We start from the raw sequence: 19200 nt of genomic DNA on the forward strand, positions 1-19200 counted from the left end.
GGTGCATTCATGTGAGTGTCTGCAAGGAGGATGCACTTCCTCCAAGTTTCCAGGATGATCTTGGCTCCTTGAACCCCTCCTGCCCTGCATGGAGCATGGGCTCAGGTAGGAAGAGGGATTGCTCCAATCAGCCACTTCCAAGACCACCTTTATGCCTTCACATCCTTTGCCAAGGAATGGGCATGTCCCAGGAGTGATGGTGACAGCACCCATCAGCCTCCCAGGAGTCTTTGTGGAACCTGGGCTTCTCTATTGTGCTGTCTGGTGAAAGCATAAGCCTGTCCTGTGCAGACAAGACTCCAATCAAGTGTTTCTGCTGATCTAAGTTATTCCTCCCCTCTAGGTTACAGCTATATGGTACACCATCGATGGCACTTTGATACAGAAGACAGCAGCCCTGCGAGGGATAGCAACTCCTGTATTGGTTATGAGACTGCTTCTAATTAACCCTTTTAGTCTCACGCAGTAGGGGAAGAATTTGTGTGAGAGATGGCACAGGCTGGCACAGGGTGGGAGTCTGCCTTTGCAGCAGAGGCTGGTGGAGCTCATTACACCCATTTCTGTTCCCAGAGGCACAAACCCTCCAGGGTTTGTACATGGATCAGGTCCTTCTTTGTCCAGGTTGGTGCTTAGATGCTGCTGCAAAGTGTCTGTTCAGCTCTGTGGCTGGGTTAGCTTCCCATGTCCCAGCACAGAGAGAGGGACAAGCCTCTGTGGTGGCTCCTAGGTCTGATTTGAATGCAGTGACTTTTGAAGAGGTGGATAAAGTCTTTTATTAAAAAAAAAAGTTAACCCCCAAACCCCCAAAATATCCTAAACCCTGGTATTTGTAGCAGTGTGCTGCCCCCTCCTTGGGGCACTGCTTGCTTTGATTTACCAGGGCCGTTTGGTGCATCCTGGCTGTGCCGCGTGGAGTGGGGGACGAAAGGGCCATCTGTCTCCCCAGTCCCCAAACCTTTGATTGAGGCTTTTTATCTGCATCAAAGGAGCTTAGATCAGACTCCACAGCCAGGTCAGAGGCTGTTCCTGTGGGGTACATGGTGATGCCACCCGTGGGCTCTTTGGTCCTATTGAAGTCCTAGAGCACCTTCTTGATGGGTAGTCTTCACACACCATTACTGTCCTCTCCCTTCTTTAATCCCCAAAATTCCCCAATAAGTGAAGAGCACCAAGCAGATTTGGGGTCGGGGGCAAGGAGGGTGAGAAAAACATTCATTTCAGGCTGATATATTTTTTTCCTGCTTTCCCTCTTCTTCACCTACTCCTTCCTCACTCCCAAAGTTCATTAATTCCCATCATCTGGTTTGTGTAATCATCATGGCGAGTGTTTGACAGAGCTGGATAGGGTTACATCCATTACAAAAAGGCAGATGCTGGTTCCCAGCCATTCTCTTTTATTGTTGTATAATTTGCCAACCCAAACAACAGACTCCTGCTTGAAACAAAGGCACACATGTTGCTCTTACCACTGGTCATAAAAAAAAGAGAGACTGCCTGCTACTGTACAGGTCTGTGATGCAACAGCAGCTGAAGCCAAGGAAAATTTTGGTAAGACAATGCACCAAATAATAGAACAGTAAGCACTTACACCCCCAAAGAGGAAATTCTATTGTTTCTTCTCTCTCTATTTCTTCCTCTTCCTCCATCTCCCTCATTCCCTCATCCCATTGCTGGCACCAGAAAGCAGAGTCAAAGCCAAGAAGGTAATTTTGAAGCAAGTTGACCTGTGTGCAGGTGGCAGGGTTTGTGATGCAGTTAAAGTGCTGTATTACTTTAACAGTTTTTCCCACAGCTAGTCAGGTTCTTGCTTTTAAGGAGTATTGCTGGGATTCAACAGTTTTGTGATCAGCCATGCAGGGAAAAGGGCCTGGTAAGGTCAGGATGGGACCAGTGTGGTGGCCTTGGGAGCCAAGCTGGCAATGCTGTGGGGTTTTGATTACCAGAGCATCTCTGAGCTCTTCATGGTCAGGTGGCAGTATGGGGCTGCAGCTGCACGGTTTTAATCCAGGCCCTGGCTGCTCTTACCAGCACTGTACATTTTCCCTGCTTTCTGACAGCAACATGCTGCCTTGGAAACTGGGAACAACTGGGAATCACCTTGGCAGAAAGGATAAACTGTAAGGCAAAGCTACCACCAATGGAGGTACTACCCCATTTTTCCCTGGGCTTCTACAGCTCTTTTTCAAGATATTATAATTAGCTCACTTGCCTAAATTTATTTATTGAGATGGGGAGGAGAGAAAAGGCAGAGAAGCAGCAGGAGAGTAAGAATTGGCTGTTGCAGTAGAGCCCTCTTCAAAAATGTCTTAAGGTGGCAGATTGACAGACTGTGGTGTGAAATGAACCCTTTGGCTTTGGTAAGATCCTGACTGGAGCAAAGCTGAACAGGACCATGCCCAGATGGGAATGGGGTACCAAACTGCCCTTGGGATGGGGACAAGACAGAGGGAGATGCAATAGGCTGGAAAGCATCAACTTCTGAGGGGATACAACTTTAATCTCTCTCATCTTCTGCACTTGGTTCCTCAGAACTGTTCCAAACAGGTACCACTGGGCCTGTCTGCTTTCCAACCTGTAAATTAAAAATGCAGCAAAAATCTTAAATTCATCACATGCATTGAATTCTACCACGTTCTGGGTTGTTCTGGCTGTACTTTAACTTGGTGACATCTTCGGTTTTCAAACCCTCTGTCATTACTCTGGAGGCTAAAAAATTCTATTTCCCTCTAAGCTTGGAGAAGAACTTTGGTGTTTACCCTTTGAATTTCTATTCACCTTCTCACCATAACTTTTCAATCTAACTTTTGCAGTTTCTTGGACAGCCTCTTGGGAGGATTTGGGGGGCACTTTCCCCAGAAAAAAAAATCAGATTTGTCAAAATTCGGTTTTCTGGAAAGGAATCACTTTTTGTCTTCTTGAAACATCAGTGAGGAATGGGGTAGAAACTGGCCAGCAATAGGTTGGATGCTCTGTGTATGCAGTGCTGGGCTGCAAAGCAAGTGGTTCTGAGTTACAGACCTGAGTTTGGCATGAATATGGCTGATGTCTAAAATCATTTGACTTGCTTTTCCTCCCATTCCCCTTGTTTTCCTTGCTTCTAGGGAACAATCATGGGGAGAAAGTCTAAAAATTCTACACTGAAAATGTTTCTTGCTGTATTTGTTGGCAGAGCTGCTGTGGGGACTGCTGTGAGTGCTCCCAGCCTGCATCTCATATCTGCATCTAGGTGCTGTGGTGTTTTATCCTGTCCATAACAGCACTTCTGCTTTTTCAACACCCCTTACACCTTGTCCGGACACCTTGTCTGTCTCCTCTGGGAGAGTTCTGTCATGTTTGCAGAGGGAAATTGAGGAAGTGTGGTGGTGTGGAGCCAGAGGGGTTTGAGACTGGAAGGTGCCATTGCTGCAGCTGCATCACAGGACAACCCGATTTTAAGACTTACCCATGGGACTAATTACTTGGATTTGTTGGAACAGAGGGAACATCTCCCAGAGTGATGCTGGGTGGCTCCAGATGCTGGATAGGAATATACCCAGTATGAAACCTTCCTTGGAAAGGAAAGCTCACCAGCTCAGCTCTGGGGCTTCTGTTGACAGCAGGACACCTGAGCATGCAGTCTGATGGTGACCCCTGCCCGCAGGCAGCTGGTTCTGTCTGCAGCCCCCCAGGCTCAGCCCTGCTGTGGGCTCCTGGCTCTGGCAGAGCAGGAGGTTTATCCCAGCAGGTGTTTGCCGTGGCAGGAGGTGCATGGGGGGACCGACAGACATCCCCAGGGATAAAACCAGACACCACTGCTGTGCCCTGCCCTGCACTGCTCTGTCCTACCTGTGGCAAACAATGCAGCAACAGGTTGTGGGGGTCCCCTTGCCCCCCTGGCCCGTTCCTCCTTGAGAAGTAGCAGCAGATTAGCCTGGAGCCGCTCTGTGCAGACAAAAGCTGCCACAAAGGGCATTAGGCTTCAGGATTGGATTACTATGTGGCCACCTGTCATTCCCACTTTGTAAATTTATCTCGCTCTGAGTCCAGTTTTCACATTGGAGAAGTTTGCACTTAAAAAAACACCATAAATTCCCCTGCCTGGTGCCTCTCCAAGCAACAGCCTGGCTGAGTTCATCTTAGTATCTTTCTTATTTCAGGCTTCAGAACTGCATGGGGCTGGGGATTAGGGCTGTTTGAATGAAGAGAGCCTTCATTACATTAGTTTAAGTGGTTAATAGGTAAAGTAGGCCAATCCATCTTTAGACTAAGCCTATCACTTCGCCTACGAAGGGTGCAGACTTCTCTGAGGAAATGTTCATTAAAGGAAAAGCTTTTCCTCTGTTCCTCTTGACATGTTAATAGCTCAGGGTTAGGGGCTTGCTCCTTGCCTGTGCAAAATTCATAGCTGTGCAATATTCATAGCTGTGCTCACAAAGCAACTTCCTTTCCTCTCTGGGACCCAGTTTCTGGCAGCTCTGCCCTAGTCATCAGTGCTGAGCCCCACTTGTGCTTTGCTGGCTGGGTTTGGTGGGGAATAAAGGATTTTGGGAGTCTGCTGGTGCTCCTCATCCTCATTTCCTTCTTCCATACTCAGTAAGCAGGTGCTCATCCCTTCCCAAGCAGGGAAGTATGGATGGAGTTGAAATGGGAGGTAGAGGCAGTGCTTTGGTGCTGGGACTCTGCTATGGGATGTTCTCAAGGCCAGAAGTGTTTGTGGGTTTGAAAGGATTAGACAGTTCACAATCACTATGAAATGGGATGATTTGGATGCAAATGCTGTCTCCAGAGGTCTTTGAACTCTAGGTTGCCAGAAGGCAGGAGGATAACAAGGCAGGAGGGATGGCTTGCCAAGGTTTTTGTATTATATTTTCTACAGTTTCTGCTATGGTCCTCAGGGGTGTCTGTGTCCAGCCCTGGGACTCAGCTGAGCTCCCTGTTTCCCATAGCTTGATTCCCTCTGTCATCTCCTTTTGCTCTCCCATATGAACAGCAGTGGTAGCTGTACCTCTGCCTTTCTCACCTTGTGTCAGACAGTACTGGCAGGAGCTGCCCATGTCTCTTTGGTGCTGTGAGAATGCTCCCTGGAGACAGAGGCTCCCCAGTGGTCACAAGCTGCCCCAGGGTGATCTGTATCCACCTCTGAGCTGAAAGTGGGTTTCTGCTGGACCCTACTCCTTTCTCCCAAGGAGCTGCATCCTGCCAGGGCATCATGGCTTCTCACCATCACAGGTCCTCTTTCCCCTCCCAAAGCAGCAGCAATTTAGCATGGCCCTTGCTGTCTTGGAGCCCCAGGAACAGATATGTTTGGGTCTGGATCTGGTCCTCCTTCCACCAAAACATATGTCCAGTGTGTTGTGTTGGAGCTGCAGTGTTCTGCTGGGCCAAGTTGCCCTTCTCCAGCTGTGGCTTGAATGGGAATAAATTCTTCTTGGCGATTTTTCCACCACTCTGAGTTCAGACCAGCCAGTGTACCAGTTCCTTTTGTTCTCAAGGCTCTGCTGTCTCTGGCTGCCAGTATGATGGATGGTGCCTCTGTGGGAGGTTATGGAAACAATGGGAAAGCTCCTCACAATTGACATGCCCATGCAATAAAACCTTGCTTTCCTGGATATGGTGTTGTCAGAAGTTCAAACTGCATCCATGGGCCATAATATTTGGCTTCACTTGCAGCTGTCTTCCTTTCATGCAGCCACTGTACAAACAAAGCAGAGTCTGAGACAATCTTGAGGGTCAGTTTTGGGCTATGCCTGGCACCTATGCAGGTACAATGAAGGGAGTGCAGGACCAAGAGCCTGAGGGCTGTTTTTTGTGGATCCAGGTCTTGTACACAGGTTGAAGGTTCTGTTTCTACCTCTGCTCACCTCAGTCTGTGTTGGCCAACCTGAAGGCAGTAGGTGTGTCAATGTGCCTTGTTGTGCTTTGCTTCCTGTGATGGGTCACCAGAAAAATGTTCTTAAGTTGCCAAGAATTCAGGCCCTCTCCAAAAATAACAATCTGGGAGGTTGCTCAGAACTGAGTGCTTTCAGCCACAACTGCAGTGTGGGCTCAGGAGATGCACTGCTCTGCAAAGCGACGAACACCAGGCCAATGGATGCCTCTTAGTAAAGAGTTACTCCCTGCTTTCTTCCACTTACGGTGTGCTCCTCTATATTTGCTGAAATGCTAATTAGAATCCTGTGTTTCCCAACTGAATCAACTGACTTGGCACTCCATCCCCAGCAATTTCCTCCTGTTTCACAGCCTAGCCCTACTCAATGCCTTTCTTGTGCAAGGAGGGGAATAGTAAACCTTGCATCATTCCCATGAGACTGATAAATACTGGCTGTAGTAGTCCTGGAGGAGAAATCAGTCCCAAAATGCAGGGCCCCATACAACCAGCAATCTGATGAACCTGACCTAAAGCTGAAGGGCTTCAGTGCAACATGGGCAACCTGAGAATGTTTTGGGAACCTTTCCTCTCTAGGCAGGCCACCAGGCCATTAAAGACTTCATGGGTGGAAAACAACCTCTTCAATCAAGCTGAAAAGCAGTTGGTGGTCAGTGCAGGATGTAGAACTTGGGTTTAATGTGGCCATAAAAGGAGATACCACTTAGTAAATGTCAAAATCTACATCAGCCCATGACAAATTTAAGAGTTGCTCTGAGCATTATTGACTGGCCCTATTCTGTGACAGCATTATGGAGTTGCAGGGCTGGCCAGAAAGGTGAAGGATTAGTCAGAGGTTTATTCTGGTTGCTGTTTTTGGCACACATGCTGGCTCCTGCCTTCCAGAAGCTCTCACATCCCAGGTGTTTGGTAGACCAGCATGATTTTTATCTACATGTGAAACTCCACTTGTGTGGACTTGAAATCCCAGCCTTCAGGGTTGCCACCACCTCTGGCCATGGCTGGAGATTTTCACAAACTGATATCCTCTTCCTCCCCAGTTCAGCTTTTTCCATCACCACTTCTCCCAGAGTGCCATGCAGATTTGGCACAGGGACTGTCTCCCACCTTGGGACTATGGAGAAGGGGCTTTACAGGCAGCCTCTAGGCACAGCTCACAGGGAGGATGAAGATGCAGCCACTGGGTGCCCCTTGCCAGTAAACAGATTGCACAAAGGTAATGCCAGAAGCTGATGAAGTAAAATGCCAGGTACAGCATGAGCTCACCAGTAGTTGCATAAATAGCTACTGACCAAATTTCATAGACATGGGATGATTTTCAATGCAAACAGACCTCTTATTCCTGGATCCCCTGTTATTTGCCCTCAGAACAGATTGGTCAGTTTTCTTCCCTTGAGTTTTTAATCAGGGCAGCCATTGGCTTTAGCACAAATTATCAGTGGTGGCTGTTTTAATAGCAAGAGCCCTGGTGATCTTTGCTGTGGAAGCATAAAAGCAGTGAGGGAGGAGATGGCTGCTGGGAACAGCCTCTGTGCAGTGTCATATGGCTGAGGGAAGCACAGCTTCAGGCTTGCGGATCACACACTGGCTGCTTATTTCTCTGTGCTTAGTGGATGCTTTGAAAACTTAATCAAGTTTTATAGCTTTAATTTCGTGCCTGACTCCCCTTTTGCCTTTTCTTTTCAACTGTCTCACAACCCAGAGCAAATGAGTCTGTTTGGGCTATATAGGAGAAGAACTGGCAAATGGTCTAAAATATTTTAACTTGCCTAGTGAATGATAGGAAAAAATGACTCTTCCTGCTTTGTGCCACTTCCATCATTTCTGCAAGCTCCCTACTCTTTCCCCATGTGGTTAATTAGAAATAGCCAGGGAATAAGGTGGAATTGCTGAATGCTTGAAGTTTTAAAAGTACTTTGTGAAGGTATGTCCTGCCCATGCATTGTCCTGCAACAAGGTTGTGTTCTCCACATTTGTATCCCATATCCTGACCTGCTGTAACCTGTGGAGTAGTGCTGGGGTGAGGTTGTCCTCCTTGTCTCCTGGACTGTGCCAAAGATGCCATGGGCAGCTCTTGATGCCCCTTCTAGTTCATGTGAGGAAGCAAGTGATAAGGAATAGTGAAGCAGTTCTTCTGCTTAGGGGGTGCCCAGTGGAGTTTCACCTAGTCAGTGAAGTCCTGCTGTTGGCAAGCCAGGGAAAATTGCACCCTTGTGCCTGAACTGGGAAAAGCTTTGCATTTGGGATGCTGAGGGAAAGTGAGGTGGATGTGCTCTAGTGATATCCTGCTTTTCTGCTGTACCATCCTCTCACTCCTGTGGGGAAAGGAGCTTTGGATTTGGGCTGAGGTCTCAGGGGTGTTGACATGAGCCAGAGCAGCCACTTGGTGCAGCTCAGGACTCATCCTGACCAGTCTGGAGCTGGTGTGGTACCTGCTGGACTTAGGTCCAGGCCCTAAGTGTAGCTCAGCTAATCCACTCACGGATAACTGGGAGATTACTCAGCTGGATTTCTAATACAGTGGCCTTTAATAATAATCCCTCCCCAATCCCTAAATCAATGTGAATTTAATTTCTCTGTATGATCCAAATGGCCTGTGAAGCCATTTTAGAGAGAAGAATTCTTGTGTATCTATGTGTGAACATACATGTGAATGCATATGGATATTTTTGTTCCTCTTCCTTGCCTTTCTGACACGTCTATGTGTTTTGCTGTCAGGGACCTGATGCCCAAGACATTGGAGGGACAGATCACCATGGAGAAGACCCCCAGCTACTTTGTGACCAAGGAGGCCCCAGCCCGCATTTCTTCCATGTCCAAGGGCACCAAGCTCATCGTGGTGGTGCGGGACCCCGTGACCAGAGCCATCTCGGACTACACCCAGACGCTCTCCAAGAAGCCTGACATCCCCACCTTTGAGAGTCTGACCTTCAAAAACAGGACTACAGGCCTGATCGACACCTCATGGAGCGCCATCCAGATTGGCATCTATGCCAAGCACCTGGAGAACTGGCTCCTCTACTTCCCCATCGGGCAGATCCTCTTTGTCAGCGGGGAGAGGCTCATCAGCGACCCCGCAGGGGAGCTGGGCAAGGTCCAGGACTTTCTGGGCCTCAAGAGGATCATCACTGACAAACACTTCTACTTCAACAAAACCAAGGGCTTCCCATGCCTGAAGAAGGCGGAGGGCAGCAGCAAACCCCACTGCCTGGGGAAGACCAAAGGCAGGACCCACCCTGACATAGACCAGGAGGTGGTGCAGAGGCTGCGGGACTTCTACCGGCCCTTCAACATGAAGTTCTACCAGATGACAGGGCAGGACTTCGGCTGGGACTGAGCCTGGCATGGGAAAGCCCTCTGTTATTATTTGCCCAGCACGGTTTGCTTATATAAAGAGATATATATGTATGTAAAATGTACAGAAATCTATTTTATAATAATTTATTTTTAATTCCTAAGCAATTAATTCACTAAGCTGCCTAACCGCACTGGCTAGAATGGTAGCCTGTAACCTGTTTAACATTCCACACTGTTTAATTCTAATGTCTCTCCTTTCCTTGTTTTTTTCCCCTTCTGCTTTCTCTTTGGTTTGGTTTGTAACAGACAGTGCTTCCACTTTTCCTAAAAAGAAATTTGTATTTAAAAATCTAAAGAAGGAAGGGAGGGAAAGCACAAGTTTATTTTTGTTACGGGTATCTGGCCTTTATAAACACTTGCTTTCCCTATCCCGGTGTCCCAGTCTCTGCTCCACTGTTGTAGTTCCTCATCCCACAGTTTTCTGGTTAGTTCCATGGCCCTGGGGGGTTTCTCTGGGGTTGGTAGGAGGAAAGCTGGGCATCCCTGCACCCCACATACCTCTGCTGAGCAGCAGCAGGTTTTGCCAGTGGCTGTAAGCGTGGGAACCCCAAGCCATAGGACTCCTGCTCAGGATTGCCAGGAGAGCAATGTGCTCTTTTTCTGGCAGAGAAGCTGCAGAGCCTGTTTCATGGGCAGAGCTCTTCTCAATACGGTTTTCCTTCCTGCTTTTTGTCCAGGGTGTTCTTTCCCATAATCCCTCTATGCATTTAAAATTTTTACTCCAGGACAAATGTAAAATGCTGTGTCTGTGTGTGACGTGTGGTCAGAGGGACCTGCAGAAAGTGTCGTTCCAAAAATATCCATGCACGCCGGGCACTGCTGGGAAATGGCAATGCCTGCAGTCCCTGGAGCAACCTCCACCTACCAAAGACACCAGGAGAACCACTGGGAAAACCCCAGGTGTCTGCCTGGCATCATCCCAGCATAGAGCGTGTCCCAGGACATGGCACAGGCACTGTTACCTCCAGCCCCACAGCCACCGCAGCACCTCCTAGTACATGAGACTGGGGAACATCACCCTTAGCCCTATTAATTCCCATCACTTTTTGGTCCACCACCCACCCATGATATATCCCAAGGAGCATTATTTGCTTAGAGCCAAGAAGAAGTGCTGCCTTTACCAGCAAGGGTGAATCTGTAGGAAGGCAAGGGGCAACCTGGGCATGCTGGTGTTGCGATATTCCTGGCAGGACAGGAGGCTCCAGACCTTTAACCAGAATGAAATCCTTCTCCTTGTGTGTAACCAGTTGCTGTGGGACTCCAGGCCAGATTAGGTGGGCTGTCCTGAGAGCTCTGCCAGTGTTTTGTGAGCTCAGGAGGTGCTGATAAGCACTGTGTGTGTCCGATGCCTTATCATTGCTGTCAGAGACTCTTCCAGCTTGACTGGAACACTTTCAGAGCAAGGTGGCAGCAGAAGTGATTTTCTCATTGAATTTTTAACAGAAACAAAGATATGATGTTGTTGGGCAGCAAAACTCCCCACACCTGAACTGCAGTGCTGAAATAATGCACTTCCCCCAGTATCTCCTGGTGTTGCCATGGGAGTGCTTCCATATGCAATGTGAGTGAAACTGGAAACAACAAAAGCACCAATGAACAGAACACCTAATTTCATATGCCTAATATTTCTCTATTGCCTACAGAAATCCATGCCCTGTGCCTCTGCAGTTACCCATGGCTCCCCCCTGGAGCTGCCCATTGCTGAGCTGTGTCCAGCTGTGGTGGGGCCCATACAGTGGTGTTTCCCATATGTTTGTTTTACTTTTGCAGCCTCCTCACTCCTGCCCCTTCAATCTCTCTGCTGTGGGTGATGAAAACATTCCTCAGAGCCTGGGCTGCTCTGTTTGGGTATGATCTAGTCCTGCTCTGGCAGACAGAGCAGAGCAGTCTTGGCTTGGGGTCTGCTGCTGGTGCCAGGGAGCTGCTCTTAGGAGCTTTGTTTAAAGCTGAAGGTTTTTGGCTTGGCTCAGCAGTGTCACACCTCCAAAGGGATTTAGGGACTTGCACCACCATGTCTGGGTTCACACTTGGGTTGCAGTGTACGTGGGTGACCTCAAGGAAAGGGAGATTTTATGCGTAACATCATCAGGCTGAGCTGCCTACAAAGCTGCTGGGAGCAGGATGCAAATCCCTCCTTGGGACTGGCCTCCAAACACAACTTCCCACAAACAGGGAAGTTCTCCTTCTTGCCCTGGGCCATTTCTAGTGAAGAAATGACACTTGCCAATGCAGTCTGACTTCAGGGGCTACAGGTGGGATGTGGGACCTGCTGGGCTGTGCAGGCTGACAGCCCCTGCTTTTTCCCTGTCCTGCAAAATCCAGCTGCAGGCCTGAGCAGTTGGGTGGATCTATGCACTTTTGAGGGGTTTGGCTTCAACTCCAGCCAGGTCCCTGACTCTGTGTCCTGCTGCCAGGGCAGGTGATGAATGCAGGAGTGTATCTGTTTTATCCCAGACCCTGCCACTGTTGGGTGACTGAGCTGAAGGAGCTGCAGGCACTGAGAAGAAAATACTTCATGGTGGAAAAACAAGTGATTTTTGGTTCTCAAAACTTCAGTCTTCCTTCTAGCAGCTTATGCAATGCATGGAAAGAAGCCTGACCTCTCCACTTGGCCCTTGGGTGAGCTCCCAGCCTTGGCTGTGCCACTTCTGAGGGTGTTTTACTGGTGGAGCCTCCAGGACCATGTGTTGGCACGGGCTCCTTTCCAGGCACTTCCCTCCAGCATATGTGCCAGCTGCTCAGTGCTGGAAGAGTTTGGAATCCCCTATGTCTTCCTCGCTTTCCTGGAAACAAGTTTTTAATATCCCAATGCCTTCCTCAGCTGTACATCAGAGTGTGGGCTTAATTTGTATAATCAAACTCTGCTGTGAAGAAGTCTTGTGAAGCAAACTTGTTGGAGAGTGAAAATACAGAGAGTGAGGAATAACTCTTCTAATCATAAGCAAATTATTAGTCCTGATTCAATATCCTTCATAATGAAGTCTGCACTAGACTTTTTTGATGTAAAAAAGCCTTACCTAACAAGTATGACAATGAAGGTGAATTCTTTGTGGTGTTCATCTGGTTGCTAATATTGGAATCAGTGCATTTTTTTTAAATACCCCCCTTATTTTTAAAATTAAGCTTGGAGGTGTGATTAGAAGTTTGGTTGGTTGATTCTTTTTTCACATTGTAACATTAATTTATGGCTGAGTTTCATTCAGTCCTGTATTCAGAAGTGCAGTATAGCTATTAGTGATGTGTTGTCTGTAACATGGTTCTATAGCGTAGTAGCCAATTTGTAAAAAAAAGAACAAAACAGAAAGAAAAACAAACAAACAAAAGCCACAAAAAAGAAAATCTAAAAAAAAAAAATATATGGAGTATTTTGTGGTATGTACAACACAAATTAATTTTACACAGAGAAAGATGTTTCTAGGAAAATGAAATTCTGATAATTCATACTATTTGTATGAACAAATAAAAACTCTATTTTATGAAGCGACAGGCACAGCTGTGTTCATTCGGGAGGGCTGGATGTGCTGTCCATCCCAGGACTGTCTGTGCAGCTGCACTGGCCCGGCAGCAAAGCCCAGGAGTCTGTGCTGAGGCCAGAGGGACACGATCCTGAGCACAGGCTCCCAGAACTGCTCCCAGGCTTTGCGGGGTGGAGGTGTCTGAGTGCTGCTTGGTCAGTGGTGTGGGGACAGCTCTGTCCCACTGGACATGCCTGCATCCAGCGCCAGGTCGGGGAAGAGATCTGAGGGGTTACCCTTGGCCTTGCTGCAAAAATTGTGTGGGCTCAGGGATGCTCCAGGGCAAACTCAGTCCTTTTCAGCTGCAGTGGAGAATGTCTCCAGTTCCAAGTTACTTTTCCAAAGCTTTGCTCTTACTGTAGTGATCTTGATCCAGTGGTTGCTGTTGCTCCCTACACACTCAGCATTTTTTGACAAAACTCCATTATCACTACATTCAGAAGAGTCCTGGGTTAGTGCTATACAACACAACACCTGAAGAATTATACAGATTTCTGTAATGTACCAAATAACACTAAAAATGAATTTAAATAATTTCATTTTTCTTTGCAAGCCTAGCATCCAGTGCAGAATAATTGATGGTACTCTTTCAGATTGTCCATTTTTCAGAGACCTTCTAGAGGAGGTGTCAGAACAGAGCACTAGATTTAATTTAGCAGTTTAAGCAGAATTTAACCAGGAAACCTCCAGCTAGTCAGGGCTGTAATTAGCTGCTCCCAAACTCTGGCAATGCTTAAACTCTATAGGTGTCTCATTTTTAAAATATGTAGATTTTACTTTAACATTCCCATGTAACTTTCTAGCGGCACAGCTGGATGACCTCAGTTTGATGGAGCTGAGCTGCTCCTTACCTCATTCTCACCTCCCCTTGATTTTGTTCCAAACCAGGTGTGAATGCCTCAGCAGATGTCAGTCTTGGAGGCAGCCTGAATCTGAGTTCACCCTGGTTTTATAGCAGCTTGTGGACCCCTGTCCCTTATTTCTGTATTTTATATGAGATGCTCAGTTCTGGGTTAGAAAGAGCGTGGATGCTTTTCCTTCACAGAGGGATTGGTGCTGCAGAGGAAAGGGAAGGGGAGTCCTTGTGGGGTTCAGCATCTGCCCTGTCTTCTCTATGGCCCTGGAAACTATTCCCAGTTGTACCTGGGCTTGTGGATAATGGGGATTCATTCTCCAGTTTGGTTTGGGGACCATTTTGAGGTGCTGTTTTGGCAAGAGCATCTAGAAGACAAAGATAAGGATGTCTGTGGTTCATGGGGCCCTGGATACAGAGAAGGGTTTTCTCTGAAGAAGAAGGGCAGAAGGGTCATCGTGTAGATCTGGGACCCTCAGCTGAAGGAGGAAGTCCCTGAAGGCAAACGGATTGATGAAGAGGTAGGTGAGACTGTTGAAATGCTGCTGCTAAACATGGTGATATCCAAGGTGGATTTACTTTTTCTCTTGAGTGATACAAGAAAGGTGAGAAACAATTTCTTTAACATAGAAATCAAACTGGTCTCCAGGTTGTGCAAGTGAGTGTGACATTTCTAGGGGACATGCTTGGGCTGATGGCAGCATCCCAGAGAAGCGTCACCTTGCAGGGATGAGAATACACAGAGCAGGGAGGAATCCACAAGAAAGGGTACAAGCTTCTGTCAGGAGCATCTTTATGTGGCACTCAGAGAGTGTTGAGACCTCCCTGAGGAAGATGAGGGAAAGTTGAAATGAGAAAGGGTAATCTGGAGAGGCTGTAAGCACAAGGGAAAGGTCTGGGGAGGATCTGTGAGGGCAAGAAGTGCTGGTAAATCTTGGAGTTGAGTCCATGCTAACAAAGGCATTGAAAAAGTTGGTAGATTTCATAGGTAGAACCACATTTATTGAGCTTGGGGCCAATATTATTCATTTAAAAGCACCTTGAAGTTTGAGAAGATTTTTACTGGGGCCTGTTTTCAGGAAGGTGTCTTTATTATATATGTGTATTTTCCCCGTGCCTGGTGTTCAAATGATTGGGAATTTGTGCTGCTGGCAGTCCCAGATCCCCAGCAATCAGGGTATTGCAAGTTTTGTTATTTTTTTCTCCCCTTCAAAAATGTCACCTAGCCACTAGATCTGTCTGTAAATTGCTTTATTTGAAGCTAAACTATCATCCTCCAATTTCTCTCTATGCTTAAGAATTATGGTGTTAAAACTTTTCCTAATGCATATATTTAGAAATGATAGTGACTAATTGGTTATAAATCATTCAAACATTTCCATGTAAGGCAATTTTTTAGCACCCTGTTAAATGGCTTTTTTATTAGAGGAATTCCTGTGTCAAATGGTAGTGCTGGTACCTTCAGCTGGGACAGTGGCTTACAGCCATTGCAAATCCTCAGACCTTCCTGTCTGGGAAATCAGGATCTGCGCCCGCCCCCCCCCCCCCCCCCCCCCCATCTGCTTTAATTGTAGATTAAAATAAATTTATTTAAAATATCTGATTGTTTCAGGGTCCTACAGCCTAATTCACTGGGAGAGCAGGTGGTCCCAAACACACTAGGTTGGCTGGTCTCGCTGTCTCGGAGCTCTTCTCACCAAGCTGTTTACTCTCTTTTCCTCCTGCTGCTTCCCTGTATTTTCCATGATTCACCATGATTCAGTCCTGCAGGACTTCTAGATCTTGACTTCTGCCTCTGCAGTTTACCCTTTCCCCCTGAGAAGGGGCTTACAAATAAGATTGCAAGAATCAGCCACTCTCACTGAAACAATTTGCTTAAGAACTGGAGAGCATCGTCCTCCAGGAATATTATTTGTAACTATTTATACAGTCAGCTCTAATTGTGAGGCTTAATTCATGCTCATTAAGTCCTCTGAGATGCTTGATGAGCATCACTGCAGCAGTGCTAAGTGTTCCTGGCTATTCAAACTGCTCGCAGCAGTGAAGGCATCACCATTTTTCTTGCCTTGGTCTTTTTCCCATCCCACTGGGGACTCATAGGGAGACTATTGGTATCAGCTACCCCCAAGAAGAATCTGGATTTTGCCAGAAATTACAGACCATGTGCTGGTAGCCACCAAAATCCTGAACAAAGGGATGAAGTTTTAAAATAATATGCTCCAAAAATGTCTTGGCAGAGAATATGCAACTGGCTGCTTTGACATTGAGGCTATTTAGCTGGGAATTGATGTGTCAAAACCTTAAGAGCTTTACCAAAGAAAATTTAAAAAATTTAGAAAGCACTATGATTCCAGCTAATTAAGTAGTGTCAGCTAAATATAATTTATTTCTCACCATCACTCATGTCTACAACAGAATTATCTCATTTTTGATTTCTCTCATTAATCTGGCTATGAATTATTTTTATTTAACTTTTTGGCATTGAAGCAAAGAATTTTTTTTTCTTTTTAATAAGGAGAGAATCCCTACATAATTCTGCATCACCCTTGCAAGAGGGCAGGGAGTGTAGCTCAGGTTTCATGGAACAACTCCAGCCTCCCTTCCCAGAAACTATGGTGGGCTCTAAACCAGGTCTTACCCAGAAATTCAGCTTATCCTTACTCCCTGGGATTCCTTGTAGTACCACACTGCATATTCAGGTTCTGGTTTGGGCTTTTATTCTGTCAAAAAAAGAGGCCTTTTCCTTCAGTTCTCAGAGAATTTTTTTCAAGTGCTTTTCACTGAACATCACTGGCTTTTCTCATAGATACAGGTTGTTGCTGAGGTTTAAGATTTGGTTCCTTCACTTGGATCATCCACGGTTCTGTCCCAGGCATGTGTGCCCCAGTTATTGGAAGTGTTCATATTTCTGCTTTACTGCTTTGGTTCATGTGTTGTTTTCTACTAATGATTCGTTACCTCAAATTCAGCTTGTTTCTAAGTCCCTGCTGCAAAGCCCTGAGGATGCTCCCAACCAGGACTGTTTTTTCATCCAGTACCCCACCTCTGATCCCAGATAGCATCAAGGGCAAGGAGATGAGCCTTTGTTTTCTGCTGCTCATGGGTGAAAAGGGGTGAATCTGTAGTTTGGAGGTATTCTGTGCTCTGCTGGGGTTTCTGTAGCAGCATAGCCCTTGAGCATAATCTAAAGACATCAGCAAATACCCTTTGTGTGAAAGGGCCAGTCCCAGCTGCAGAGCAAAATAACTCGTGATTTAGAAAGGCAAGAGGCAAGAAAGTGTTGGGTGCTTTACATATAGTGGCCTGACTCCAAAAAAATCCCCTTATTTCCAAGTACTTCAGAAGCAGAGCCTGCTACCCTCAGCCATCAAAATCTCTGTTTGTCCCATGGGAGGAACTGCCACTTCCAGCCAGACTGGGTTGCTGTAAGGTAACCTGGCTAGCAGGTGACCCAGGCAGAGACAGCAAGAACTGCTGCAGCACCTCCCTGGGGAAAGTGAGAAGGAGCACAGCCAGGAATGTCAGGCAGGCAGAGTATCAGCTGGCAGAGATCCACTGCCTTCAAAGGGCAAGCTGGGAGGGAGCTGCAGGCAGTGAACAGATGGTTGGAGGGTGGTGTGGAGAGTAGGAAAGGGAGCAATGCACAGGGACAAATATTGCTTTTCTGTGTCCTTTGCGTGGGCTGGGGCTGCTTAGAGGTACCTTATATGTAAGGGTATTTCAGAAACTCAGTGGGTCATGCCCACCTTGACAGTGGATGTGTAATTTAAGATGAATATGGCTGACTGGCCACAGGTTGTGGAACTCACACTAGGAGTGAAACTGTGCTGAGTCACCTACAGTTCAGCATTTCCCTGGTGCTTTCAAGGACTATTTGGTACAGCAGGCTTGGATTTACCATTGTCTTCTTCTCTGACATGGTTCAGCACCAGCCAGGATCTCAGCCCCATTCACTCACTGTCCCCTGTTGGGATGAAAGACAGAATTAGAAGAGTAAATCTGAAAAAAACTGTGGCTTGAGATAAAGACACTTCAATAAGTAAAGCAAAAGGCATGTTAGCAAGGAGATCAAAACCAGTTATTCATTCCCCACTTCCCATGGCAGGCAGGTGCTCAGCCATCCCTAGGACAGCAGGGCTCCATCAGACAGAACAGTGACTTGGGAAGACAAACACCATCCCTCCAAATGTCCTCCTTTTCTCATTTTTCCTCAGGTCTATATGCTGAACATGATGCCATATGGTCTGGAATATCCCTTGAATCAGCTGCCCTGGCTGTGTCTCCTCCCAACTCTTTGTGCCCCCTCAGCCTCCTAAGTGGTGGAATGGAGTGAGGTGGACAGCAGAAAAGGCCCTGACTTTGTGCCAACCCTGCTCAGCAGTAGGGGAAGTGTCCCTTGGTCATCAGTGATGTTTTCAGTACAAATCCCAATCACAACCCTGTAACAGCTACTATGAAGAAAATTAACTCTATCCCAGCCCAAACCAGCATATTTTTTCACCTGTGCCTTCCTGGATGACCAGGTTCCACTGCTGAATTTCTAAAGCTGAGCTCAGTGAGGAACAAGGGGAAAGTGAGCAGGTAAATCAAATTCATGTGGTTACAGCCCACAAGGCTGGAGGACTCTGGTTTCTCCATGATCTGTCTCTGCTGAGGATTGGGAGAGGCTCTGGCAAACGTGCTCTCAGTCCAGGATCCCACATTTCAGTGGCCAAAGGACAGACCATGTTGTTTACATCCTGCTGTAGGAGATGAACTGCTCTACATCTCCTCTCCCCTCTTCCTAAGCCAAAACAAAACTTGAAAATCAAAAAGCCAAACAAGGAAAATGCCTCTAAAATCCAAAGGAGTTTTTGACTCATTTCTCCTTTCCAGATTTTCATTATTTCCTATGGAAAATCCACTTCACCCACAAAAGCCTGCTTTACAGAAACTTCCATGTAGTTAAAAACTATGAAAACATTTTTAGTAAAATGGAGTGGCACTAACACTTCTGCTAATTCTGGCCCAGCAGAAGGCAGGCAGATGGGACAGTGGGGACCGGGGGGTGCGGACCTTGATGGCTGAGTCTCTGCAGCAGGAGCCAGGTAAAAGCCCAATATCCCAGCTGACATCTGAGCAGACCTGCAGGTGAATTCTATCAGGCAGACAGGGAAATGTGCTGAAGCCACTGGGCTGCACTGGTATCCAAATCCACCTGAAGTGCTGCTCAGTTATGGGCTAAAACAGGATCAGCTGTGGAACGGTCCTTGAAAACACTTGGCCTTCTTTGATCACAAGAATGATGGAAAGAGTGAACTTCAGGCCAGTTACTACTCTGCCAGGGGGAAGCTCTAAAGCACAAATTTCCTGGGGCCCTTCAGCACCAAGGAAGGCCATCACCAGGGATGGCATCCCTGCTTAAGTGTAGTGTGGAATTTAGCAGACACCTGCACAAAACCTGGGGTCACAGTCATGTGGGCAAGAGGGAGTGCCTTCAAAGTGAAGGAGGGCAAGTTTACACTAAGCATTAGGAAGAAATTCTTCCTCATGAGAGAGGTGAGACCCTGGCACAGGTTGCCCAGAGAAACTGTAACTGCCCCATCCCTGGAAATGTCCAAGACCAGGTT

At 47.0% G+C, this 19200-nt stretch overlaps 1 protein-coding gene and 2 long non-coding RNA genes across 3 annotated transcripts in view; 2 read left to right on the forward strand and 1 right to left on the reverse strand.

Annotated features, from left to right (window-relative positions):
- The window catches only part of LOC111937527 (heparan sulfate glucosamine 3-O-sulfotransferase 3B1-like), a 30080-nt gene extending 17377 nt beyond the window's left edge, over positions 1-12703 (forward strand). The window contains exon 2 of the mRNA XM_086857709.1: positions 8585-12703. Within this exon, the coding sequence (XP_086713835.1) occupies positions 8585-9203 (619 nt within the window). The 3' untranslated portion in view covers positions 9204-12703. The remainder of the gene's footprint in view (positions 1-8584) is intronic.
- A 1011-nt stretch (positions 12704-13714) lies between these two features.
- On the forward strand, positions 13715-18420 carry LOC147649766 (uncharacterized). The gene is made up of 2 exons (XR_015278082.1): positions 13715-14112; positions 17806-18420. It is a non-coding gene; the product is annotated as an uncharacterized LOC147649766 (long non-coding RNA).
- On the reverse strand, positions 16286-18780 carry LOC147649767 (uncharacterized). Its single transcript, XR_015278084.1, has 3 exons — positions 18647-18780; positions 18093-18374; positions 16286-17555 (listed from the first exon to the last, which is right to left on the reverse strand). It is a non-coding gene; the product is annotated as an uncharacterized LOC147649767 (long non-coding RNA).
- Between the last annotated feature and the right edge of the window lie 420 nt (positions 18781-19200).

This window comes from Cyanistes caeruleus, chromosome 19 (genome assembly GCF_971803275.1).
Source record: "Cyanistes caeruleus chromosome 19, bCyaCae1.hap1.1, whole genome shotgun sequence".
Classification (NCBI taxonomy): domain Eukaryota; kingdom Metazoa; phylum Chordata; class Aves; order Passeriformes; family Paridae; genus Cyanistes; species Cyanistes caeruleus.